The sequence below is a fragment of the Echinops telfairi genome, unplaced genomic scaffold (genome assembly GCF_000313985.2).
Source record: "Echinops telfairi isolate 266 unplaced genomic scaffold, ASM31398v2 ScPeMD7_7475;HRSCAF=8513, whole genome shotgun sequence".
Taxonomy (NCBI): Eukaryota; Metazoa; Chordata; class Mammalia; order Afrosoricida; family Tenrecidae; genus Echinops; species Echinops telfairi.
The window spans coordinates 7,455,596-7,467,301 of NW_022111379.1; the positions used below are offsets into that span (position 1 = coordinate 7,455,596).

Here is an 11,706-nt window from a genome sequence, read left to right on the forward strand (position 1 = left end):
CTCTCCCGCCGTATCAGCCCAGGCATACAAGTCAAACTCGTTCATTCAATTCATCGCACAACCTGAAAAGGACAGCCGCACCTCTGTTGCTTGCACTGATGAAAACTGGTCTGTGATGTCTCCAGGTTTCGTTTTGAATTTTCCTGTCTACATTCAGCCAGCCTGGGACCCTGCAGGTGCTCCAATCAGGAAGTAGTACATTGGCAGACAGATCTCACGGCAGGTGATGGGGAATAAAAACTGCTCAGTGGCGCCTCCCCATGCCAGTAGTAACCCATTCCGGCCTCCTCTAGACACGCCAACCTTCTGTGCCCCAGAAGCAAGACAGTGAGCCCACCCCAGATTGTGAATAATCAAAAAGCTGGTCAGAGCCCACGCCAGATTGTGAATAATCAAAAGTTGGTCACTAAGAGAGTGGGACGCCCCCCCAAGCCAAAAAGCTTTTGGAGGACTGGCAGCATGAAACATTGGAGTGGTATGTGAGGGGCTGGAAAGTAGAGCTGTGAGGATATGGGTGTACATTAAAGGTAAACCTTCGCCTAAGTTACAAACTTTTTTGGGGGGGAGGGGGGTTGGTTTCTAAAGCTTTTGGAAGCATTTGCAGAAGGCCCCAAAGGGTCAGAAATTAAAGGTGGTGCAAACCAGTAGATAGCTCAGTGATTACAGGGAGGAGGCCCTGGGGGTGGGACAAGAAGCTGGATCCAACCGGGCCTTGAGAATGAGGCTGATGACCTTATTCCTCAGCTTGCCTACCACTGTACTGGGGAAATGATACAGCCAGCTTCAGTCCACTCTCAGCCCTGCTACCCACAATGGAGGACTTGAGCAAACAGCACGGCCCAAGGGGAACTCAGGTCCCTGATTTCTGAAAGCAGACTCCATATTCAGTGCCCCCCACATCAGATTTTGAGACAGGGGCCTTTCCCCCTAGCTTCCTAACAAGCCTGCTGTGGCATAAAGACCTGACAGGGGTAGGGCTAGGACCACGAGGTTACCCATTGCCCTGCCTTCCTATCTTGTCCACATAAACTGTTCTCAACGTTCTTCATACAGTTCACATTGTGGTGACCCCCAACCACAAAACAGTTACCTCGTAACTTAAATTTTGCTGTTATGAATTGCAAATATGATAGGTAGGATGTATTTTCATTGTTAAAACTTGAACATAAAGCAGTGATTAATCACAAAATATGTAATTATATATTGTGGGATACTTGTGTTTTCCAATGGCCTTAGGTGACCTGTGAAAGGGTTGTTCACTCCCAAAGGGGTCGTGACCCACAGGTTGAGAACTGCTGACATAAACCATTAACATCTCCCCACCTGCAGAGCTTTTAAAGACACAGCTTTAACACCATGCCAGGGACTGAAGGGGGACCTAGGCACACCCAAAAGGGCAGCTTTTTCCCAAGGATACCTGCACCCACATCCTAGATGGCAGGCAGGCTAACCACCCCAGTAGACAGCTAGCACCAGCCCCCCACCTGCTCAGAGGGCAGGGATAAACCTCCCCAGCAAAAAAAAAAAGAGGAAACAGGTGCTTCAGCTGTTGTTTATTGACATACAGGTAGGCTCTATAGCAACAGGCCTGGAGGTGGCTGCAGCAGGGGTGGGGGAAGAATGGAAGGTGGTGGAGTGTTTTTGTCTGCACAAGTGTTTTTGACAGCTGAGGAGAGCGCAGGAACTCCTGTCCAATGCACAAGTAACACGTGGGAACGGGGGAGACTGAGAGGCTGGGGGAGCAAGTTCAGGGCCAGGGTCAGAGTCTGCTTGCACTGGAGCCACTGCTACCCCGCCACCCTCAGGCATCTGGCTCTTGCTGTCTGCTGTTCCCAGGCCAGGGCGGGCATTCTCTAGACACCCATGTTCCACAGGCGCTGAACGGAGCACACAAAGGGAGGGAGCTTGTTGACCTCTTGCATTCAATCATCACTGAGCCTCGGGTCCCGCAGCCCTCATTCTTCCCTGGCTTGGGTAGTGCCACAGGATGGGTGACCAGGCTCTGGACAATCCCCACCCAGCAGGGCCATGTGGCACCAGGGACTTTCCACTCCCTTCCCTGGAGCCCCAGCCCATGGACGCCATACTAGCCCCGAGGAAGCACTACAAGTGTTGCTGGCCTAATGGGTGGGTTGGGGGAGGGGATGGGGCAGGGGCTAGAGGGGTCCCAGGGCCCATCAAGGCACAGGCACTACGCGCATGGTGTTGGTAAAGCCGGAGCCAGGGCGCCACCCGGTCAGCACGATGACTACGTCGCCAGTCTTAAAGAAGCCCCGGGCTTTGCCTGTAGGAAGAAAAAAGAGTCAAAGTCCAGCAGCACCTGGGCTACTAGCTCTACAGCTGCAAGGTGAGGCAGTGCTGCTGGAACATTACTTCCTTCAGCCACAAGGTGGCGCCAGCCTCACAGCCCAGGCCAAGAGGCTAAAGGAAGCTAAGACTTAGGGTGCAGATGGCAGAAGTGGCAGGGACCTTTGGACTTCATTTTATGCCCCAGGGGGTGGAGGGCCTTGCCCCAAGTCAGAGCTAGCTGCTGCTTCTCATCCAGTGCCCTGCTGCTTCTCATCCAGTGCCATTCTGCACTTACACAGGGCCAAAAGCCACAGCCCATATACTCTAGAGCAGGAGCGTTGGCCAATCTTATTCTCAGGAAGATGCCAAAGGAAGAGTGTACGCTCTCTCTGGTTACAAGTGGAACTGTGAGCCACAAGGTCAGCAGTTCAAAACCACAAGCAGCTCCAGGGGAGAGACAGGGCTCTCCACTCCCTGTAACAGAATTTTGGAACCCACAGGGACAGTTCTACCTTGTCCTGTAGGGTTGCTATGAGTTGGCATTGACTCGATGGCAGTGAATTTGGTTTGGTTTTGCTGTAGGGCCTACACTAGGTGTGAAGAGAGGCACTAAGCTGCTGAGCCCAACTCCAAGGCCCGGCCTTGGCACCAGGACTTCCGGCGCTGGGAGGGAGAATTCAGAGATGGGTCCCAGACAGGGCAAGGCTTGGGCAGATAGGGTTCCCTATGCTCCTAGGTCCGTATGTCCCCTCATGTCCATCCCGCTAAGTGTCAGTTCGGTGAGGCCCTCGCTCCCAGGTACGCACCGACATTCATGGCCAGGTTCACCCGGAGGTCCACATCCTCAGCCCAAGCCGACACGACTTGGTCCTTACACAGGACAGGAAAGATGCCACGGTACAGGTGGGCCTGCCGAGCCGTCTGGGGATTCCGGGTCACAGCAATGATGGGGGCGCGTGGGCGGTATCTGGCCACCTGGTGAGCAGACCTGGCACAGGATGGGGACAAGGAAAGAGACCATCCAACAGTGTTGCAGAAGCCCCTTGGATGCCCCTCAATCCCTAACCAGCTTTGCTTTAAACCCCAGCCATCCTCTAACCCAGCGGTTCTCAACCTGGGGGTCCTAACCCCTTTGGGGGTTGGACGACCCTTTCACAGGGGTCACCAGATTCATAACAGTAGCAAAATTAGTTATGAAGTAGCAACGAAAAGAATGTTACGGTTAGGAGGTCACCACAACATGAGGAACTGTATGAAAGGGTCGCAGCATGACATGAAGGTTGATAACCACTGCAGTAACCCAACCCGCCACTAGGCCATTCCTAGCTCAGCTCCCCTGACTACCTACTTGCCCTGTATCCAACTCGCCTGCAGTCGAAGCTACATGCTTGCCCTCCCCACTTTTCCCCAGGCCATGGCCCCTGGACCATCCTGATACAGCATGGTGAGCCATGCGCCCCTTGGCCCATGGTCAGCTGACCCCCTCCCCCTCCCACTGCCCCTTCTCCATTCTGGCACAGGGAGGAGCATGGGCACGGCCCCACCACACCAGCACCCATGCCTCTTGCTGCCAGCCTCAGCTACAATTCAAGCATGTGAACAGCACCTGATTGGGCATCCGCAAAGAATGGGAGCAGGGCCGGCCAGCCTCCAGGGACTCTCGCCACTCAACATGTCCCCCAAGTCCTTGAAACATTCCCAGCAACTAAGCTCTGGAGGCCCATATTTAAGCCTGGGCATCTGAATGAGACTTGGCAGTCTGGGTGTTACCCAAGAGGCGGCTGTGCAGTGTGGGAATGGCACCAGCCAGTGAGGCAGGGACTCCTCCCCCCTGGACGCCATCTGCCAGCTGCTTCCTGGACCACCGGACAGTGGACCCTAAAGTGTGTGCCTGGCTTCTCGTAGGAGCAGGGAGGGACTTGCAGAAGGAACAGGACCCTTGAAAGCAGGCGCTAGGGGCACTCAACAGACACCAGGGAAACTTAAGCTGTGTCATAGCCGAGCATGCCCTGCCTTGAGGCCTGGCCTTTAAGCAGTTGCTGAAGTCAGGACCAGCTGAGAGTGAAATCCCAGAAGACTAGAGCTAAAAATACCCAAAGAGCAAAGGTTGGGCCTTTTCTACAAAGGTCAGCCTCAAATGGTTAGAAGGGTTCGGACTAGTCTTCCGTGAAAGAAATCTGCTGGCTGCCCCACTGCTGCTGCTGCTCCCCAGCACAAGGACTGCCCAGTGTCCTCTCCCGCTCCCTTCCCCCCAGCCCCGGGCAGGCTGAGGTGCACGCTCCCTGGAGCACAGGGTGGGAGAGCCACAACGAGCTCTGTATCTCCGGCTAGGAAGGACCCCAATTCCGAGGCCAAGCAGTCCTCAGACAATGAGCCAGGAAGACAACCGCTGACCTTTCCAGGCCGAACCCACTTGTTGTCTATAGTACACCATCATGGGGTAGAGGTGGGACAGCACGTAGCATTCATGTTCCAAGGGCACCTCGTACCTTTAGTAACTTCACTGAGTTCAAACTGGTTGCTTTCTATCATTCAGAGGGTCAGCTCTTAAAATATCAGAAGACTGTCAGCGACCAACCTATCAGTCTTTAGGCAAGGAGACCAATTCAGTGGGAAGCTCTAGGCTGGTTTTGCATCCAAACAATCCTGCTGGGCCTCACTGGTAGCAGCTGCCTGGAGCCCTGCTCACGCCTGGAGCCCAGTTGGGGGCCAAGGACGCACCTGTCCCATGGGGTCCAGGCTCTTACCTTGGCTCAGCACCACCCCAGCCGTGTCCAGCACATTGCTCCTGGAAGCCCGTGGTGAGGTGCCAGTGAGCAGGGCACCCTGGGGGCTGCAGCCTCCTCCTACCTGCCAGACTTGGTGAGGACGATTATGGCCCCACTGCAGCACTTGAACGAGGCCTCCACGGCGCCCACGGCGGCGGCTTCTGTGGGGTCGCTGGTAATGGGCGCCAGGCGGCGGAGCTCCTCGAACAATTGCAAGTGGTAGATGGCAGCCTCTGCCTCACGGGCAATCTGGGGGAGGAGGGGCGACACCGTCCAGAGGGACGGGAGGGGGACAGAGCTTCGTCAGAGCTGCATGGGGAATGGGGAGGAGGCACAGGCAGCTGGTGAGGAACACGGCCCCTGGTCCAAAGGTCCAGGAGACACCAGTCACTGAGCAACATCAGGCCTCACAGGGCCCCATCCTTCACCAGGTACCTGACACCTGGCTGGGCCAAGCCAACCAAAGGACCCTGTGGTCCTGCCCTGTCACGACCTCCCTGCTGTCTCCCTTCCTGCAGGAGAGAAAAAGGCTGGACCCTGGCTGTCTTCTCCAGGAGCAGCAAGAGCAAGCGGCTGGTCACCTTACACCAATTACCTGCCCTCGGGGCCCTACCTGCCAGACTCCGTCAGAACTATCAAAGCTGCCGCTAAACACTTATAAGAAGCCTCCACGCTGCCCATGGCCATGGCCTCCATAAGGTCTTTGGAGTGACTGGAGGCTCGCACAAGTTCTTCAAACAGGTTGCGATGGAACATGGCTGCCTCAGCCTCCCGAGCTATCTGTAAGGTGTGGGGAGGGAGAGCGGGAAAAGAGGAGGGAGGAAGGAGGGGGAGAAAAACAACAACAAAGAGAGACAACACACGGAAAGACAGAATGAGGGGTTAATCAGAGAGCAAGGCCACCTTACGTTAATTGGCTCACTCTGTCCTTCAATGCAGACGCAGAGGCAGGGTGGTTAACTGTGGACCATTCAAGAGGTGTGGAGAATTTGATAACACCCCCCCCCACCCCCAAAGACAAGGGAAATCAGTCCTATGATTGGAGAAGTTCCCTTCTGGTCACATTGGTCTCCGATTCGGGAGAGCGGGAGATGCAGGGCGGAGACATGCCCAGGCAGGGTCCACACCACTCCCTAGCAATGGGCTTGCCCACACTGCCTCCTGCTACGGCTTATAGGAAGGAGCAGGCCCACCCTCTCCACATGGCTGTCTGATTAGCTTCCTGTCCAGCTTCCACGCACAGCGAGCACTTGCTGGGCTTCAGCCAGGTCTTTCCAAAGGCTGCCGTGGTGACAGACCGAGCAGCCCTGGAATCCGGGGTCAGACAAAGCCCAAGACGCTGGTTTTAACTGTATTCCAACCAGGAGGCTGGAGAACTCGAGCTACCTTGTGAGGGCACCACTGGACAGCCATGTGAAGGGGTGATGCCTGTGGAAGCATGCAGATTAGTTTCATGAGACAGTTGATTCAAATCGAATGATTACACAGCCAGAGGACTCTTTCAAGCACAAGACAACTGGGGAGTTAATTACCTTCCCTATCTACCTGGGCTCGGGGGACACCAAGCATTAGAAAGAAAAGTTAAGCTTGCGGGGATCATTTATCATTTCCCGGTCCTTGGAGAAGACCGAGTAACGGGAGGAATCAGTAATGCCATCTCTCATTCATTTGCTAGAGCAAGCAGCTGCATGGCAGGTGATTAGGTTTCTGGCTTTCTGTCAGCGAGAATGGCTCGCGTGCAGTCCGAGGGCAGCAGAAGCAGACACAAACAGGAAGCAAAACGGTCCCTGGTAAGGGCAACTGCCTTTAGACCCAAGAGAAAGCAGTGGACAGCTGAGAGAAGCCGCTCCAGCCAGGCTAACTGGTGCCGTAGAAGGGAGACAATGTGTCACCTGCAGGGTGGCAGCAGCCTGGCCCATACCCCTCAAGTGCATCTTCTGAGCAGAGCCATGCAATCCAAGCCTGCGGTTCTCTCAAAAGGTGTCAGTTTGTCCATCCGTAGCAACTCAGAACCCAGAGCCCTGCCATCTTGTCTCTTAGCCCAATAAGGGGCCTTGTCTAATCCACTGTGGGCGAAGCACAGAGCAGTTACGTAGCTTGTCTGGAGATACGTGACGTCTACCCTGGTGCAATGGTCCGTGGTTCGGAATGTATAGTCACGGTCAGCCACCCTCCTACCTCCAAAGCCAAGAGGAACCCCCACAACTAGGCAAAGCAACCCGAGGGTATGGAGAGTCCCACAGGGACAGTCGTTCTAGAGGTGGCTGCTCCACGCCCACTATCCTGAGGCAGGAACGCACCTTTGAAACTCTGGGGCAGTCAGGAGAATGAGCCAGGGAGCACCTGGGCATCAGGACAGCACCCACATCACCCCCTGCCCCCACCAACCCACAACAAACACACACACACACACACACACACACACCGTGACTTCTTGCCAGGTAGGAGCAAGTCTCCACTGATTTAAAAGTGGGCAAATCCATTAAGGATGCCTCAGCCCCACCAAAAGCATCTTTAGTTAAGGGCATATTCAGTTCACCACTACAAAGGTGTGTAGTTCAACGGCTTGTCTTTTCTGGAAGCCAATTAAGCCCAATAATCAGGAACACGGAAATGGATGGAGAGGAAGATAGCTAGTCTACAGTCCTTGGGGGGTGTTTTCTATTTGGGAATGTACAAAGGGCGTGGAGTCCTTTGTTGGCTGGAAGGGGAAAGCTCTATCAAGCTAAAAGGTATGTTCCCTGAGCCAGCCCTGGTACCAAAGGACCAGGATTCACATCATGCAGTCTCAGGCCCAAGGAGCTGGCCAACGGAACACACCTGGGGAAAGAAGTGCGTCCCTATCTGCACCCCTCCAAGTGGTCTCCCTCCAGGGCAGCCAGGATCAACCACATTTCTACCTGTCTCTTGTGGGCTTGCTGTCCAGTTCCCGACACCCTCCTTTTCAGTCTCGGCTAAACGCAGCAGCTACGTCCCCAGGGTACAGCAAAGTGGGCCCTGCTATAGGCACCATGCAAGGCCAGCTCGTGGTCAGCTCAGCACTGCCACTGGTGAAGGCCCTCAGGGGCCTCTAGCGGGGAGGCACTGGCTGAGAGTTGGGAAATCCATTGGAAACCAATCTCCAAGGTCATCAGGGAGGTGGGAGGCCCTGGACTGCAGGGGCGGTGGCAGATGGGGACGCGGTAGCGCCACCTACAACTGCACAGGAAACCCTGGACTCAGCCGAGGAACAAGCCACCGCCCTGAAGCCAGAGTGAAAGTTAAACCCCTAGCAAACCCTGTGCTGTCCGTCCACTGCAGGGAGAAGCCTCCTGAGCGGCAAGAACCACCCCGGACACAGCAGCTGTGAGGACAGCGCGCGAGGCTGCTGTTAAGGGGATGGAAGCCTGGGTGAGCCTCAATGCCAGCGCGTGCCTCCGGCTTCCACCCGCCACCCTCCTCTCCGGCCAGCAGCCTGCCTACGGCGGGCAGCCCTGGGAACTCACCAGGTGCTGCATGCGCACGGCCTCCAGCGGGTAGTCCCCCTTGGCTGTTTCCCCAGACAGCATGATGCAGTCAGCTCCATCCAGGACAGCATTGGCTACATCACTGCCTTCAGCCCGGGTGGGGCGGGGCTTCTTGATCATGCTCTCCAGCATCTGGGAGGGGACAGACCGCCTGTGAGAACTGGCCTGGGCAATCCCTGAGACGCCCCAGCAGATGGAGTGCAGACACAGTGGGGCTTTGTGGGGGGCTTTGTGAGGGGAGAGCGCACGTGAGGGGGGTGCACATGCCTGCGTGGCACAGATGACAGGCTTCCCAGCTCGGTTGCAGCGCCCGATCATCATCTTCTGAGCGAGGAAGACCTTCTCTGCGGGGATTTCGATGCCCAGGTCGCCACGGGCCACCATGATCCCGTCACTGGCCTCCAGGATCTCATCAAACCTGCCCGGAGAGCAGGGGAAGAACTGGGGTCAAGGGTCGTGAAGATGGAGAAGCTTGGAGGCTCTCACACCAAGTAAGTCCCCACCATGGCTGTCCGGGGTGGTTAGCACAGGTGCAAGCCAGTGGCGATGACGAACAGTTCCTCAGACCAAAGGGGTCAAAGGCAGCCAAAGGGGTCCTGCCCTGAGGATTTCTCCAGCCCTGCTACAGTCTCTTCCGAGGGGCTGTGGTGAGGAACGGGGTGGGGATAGGTCCCATTTGCTCTTTACCTGCATCTTTGAGGCCCCCCACAGCAACCCCAATTCAGTATGTCCAAGGCAGAAGGGGAACCGGAGGTCTGCTGGGTCCCAGCCAAGGGCCCATGAAGGACTCTCCTTGAGCTGACCCCCTCCCACCAAGAGCACTTGTGACTGTTTGGCCTGAGGCCACGGTCAGAAAGTACCCATGGCTTATCAAGACGGCAGGGGGGAGGTGCCTACGCCAAGCTGTGGAGTGGTCACAGTGGTCACCCCAAGGCCCTGGCCCCTTCCACCAGCTTGAGTTGGGCTGACCCAGTTTCGTAGGCCTGCCACGTTGTATTTCAAGCAGAAGCCACCAAGGAACAGATGTCACATCAAGCTGGTTGTGGTGTTCTGGCCACACCGCGTGAGCCACTGGGAGGTGGCTCAGCTGAGCTGGAGGACAGCATGCTTTCCCGTGGTGTTCTGGCAGGGTGCCGTACCTTCTGACTCCCTCGTGATTCTCGATTTTGCTGATGATCTTGATGTTCTTGCCTTTCTCTCCCAGGACCTTCCTGACCTCGTGGACATCGGCCGCTTTGCGGATAAAAGACGCAAACACCATGTCCACGTCCTGCTCCACGCCGAACTGCAGATCCTGGATGTCCTTTTCGGACACTGCAGGCAGGTCCACGGCAGCCCCGGGAAGGTTCACGCCCTTCTTGCTGCCCAGGGAGCCCCCATTTTCCACCTCTGTCACCAGGAAGTCCGCACCTGTGTGAAAAGCAGACAGGTGAGAGAAACAAGGGCCACGAAATAGGACAGCAGCCACCAAGAAACAGTTGCCTCTCGCCCCAGTACAGGGAACTGGGGGCTCACATGTTGTGGGCCCTGGATCTAAAGGTCAAGTCCCGCTGTGTAACACTGGGCAAGTGTGCGACACTTCGTCTCAGCTTCTTCAACTACAACGAGGGGAACCCTACTGCCCACTCGTGCGTGCGTGCGTCATCTCTGCCACGCTGAAGTCAGTCCACGTCACACTGAGGAACTGAGGAACGGAAGCAGAGGCCCCAAAAGGAGTGAGGAAGAGTGAAGGAGCAATCCTTGTGGAATGAAGCAAGGAAGGACGTCTGGCTTGGAAGACAAGGAGGAGTGAGGAGTTGCCGCGAGGATTTAAACCCAGTCTCAGTGTCAACCAAATCTCTAATTTTCTTTTGAGTTTTAGGGACAGGAGATGGTTCTCAACTAGACCCTGACTCTCAGACCTACCTACCTTTCTCCTTCACCTGCAGAGAAATAAGCCCGTCGTCCACATAGATCTTGCTGCCCACATTCACCACTTTGCAAATGTTCTTATAGTCCAGCCACAGCACATTCTCATCACACTTGTCCATGTATGCGTTATCCAGAACGATCTTCAGAGTGGCTCCCTTCTTCAGCTCCACCTCAGCTGTGCCGCTCTGTCGGCCAGAGAGTAAGCTGTGAGTGTCGCCTGCCCAAGTCAGACTCCACCAGCAAACACAGAAACACTCCCTCCCCCCTCATGAGTGGACCTGAACTCTTGAGGGGAGATCTGTCCTGGGCCCATGGCCTCCTGTCCCTTCCTTCACACTTCTCACCAGGATAGATACTTACACCCTTGATGAGCCCAGTTCGGATCTCAGGTCCCTTAGTGTCCAGGGCCACAGCAACTGGCCGGTAAAGAATGGGGTCAGAAGCAAAGCTTTCCGTGGCCACACGCACGTTCTTGATGGTTTCTGCATGGTACTGGGGGAAAGGAACACAGAGGGTAAGCCATGCACACAGGGTTGGCTTCCAGCCCCTGCCCCAGAGTTGATCACACAGCAAACGCCAGTGAATGTTCACTGGCAACCCAAGGTCTGGAGCATTCAAGGCCCTCCTGGATGCACCACATTCATCCACTGAGCACCCTCTATCCCTTCAACCTCCTTGGCTCAAACCACAAGCCATGGTAGCAAAGTGGGTTAAGCGCTGGGCTGCTAACAGAAAGGTGGGTAGTTCGGACTCATCAATTGATCTTCGGGAGAAAAATGAGAAAGTCAGTTTCTATAATGATTCACAAAAGCATCCTAAGCCCTAGGACACAGTCCCGGCTCATGTTGCTGAGTCCGAAGTGACTCCATGACTCTGGGTTAAGACCCACCTCTACCATCGACCAGGAGCTCAAATGGAGCCACTATTGTGAGGATGGCGACCGACTGGACGTTTCTGTTCTACTGTACAGAGGTCACTGACTGGGCACCTAAAGCCGTCCCCACCATCATTGAAGTAACTCACTCTGAGGAAGAAAATCTCAGGAACCTTTCAGAACACTGCCACAAAAGCCACAGATGCTGTGGTTATAAACACGTTTGTGTGGCTGCAGTTGCCCTCTTTTCCCTAGGAGTCATCAAATATTTGGAGCAAATAAAGCAGATAACTGGGATCAAAGACTAGGACCTTCTTGTGTTTGCCTAAGACTGGTCTGGCAATCAGTGTCCGATTCC

At 55.4% G+C, this 11,706-nt stretch overlaps 1 protein-coding gene across 1 annotated transcript in view; it reads right to left on the bottom strand.

Annotated features, from left to right (window-relative positions):
- Window positions 1-1,536: 1,536 nt before the first annotated feature.
- The window catches only part of PKM (pyruvate kinase M1/2), a 15,111-nt gene continuing 4,941 nt past the window's right edge, over window positions 1,537-11,706 (bottom strand). Inside the window, exons 3-10 of the mRNA XM_045285722.1 lie at window positions 10,835-10,966; window positions 10,473-10,659; window positions 9,703-9,973; window positions 8,831-8,981; window positions 8,543-8,695; window positions 5,140-5,306; window positions 3,096-3,277; window positions 1,537-2,284 (exon numbers count right to left, since the gene is read on the bottom strand). Of these exons, the coding sequence (XP_045141657.1) occupies window positions 2,178-2,284; window positions 3,096-3,277; window positions 5,140-5,306; window positions 8,543-8,695; window positions 8,831-8,981; window positions 9,703-9,973; window positions 10,473-10,659; window positions 10,835-10,966 (1,350 nt within the window). The 3' untranslated portion in view covers window positions 1,537-2,177. The remainder of the gene's footprint in view (window positions 2,285-3,095; window positions 3,278-5,139; window positions 5,307-8,542; window positions 8,696-8,830; window positions 8,982-9,702; window positions 9,974-10,472; window positions 10,660-10,834; window positions 10,967-11,706) is intronic.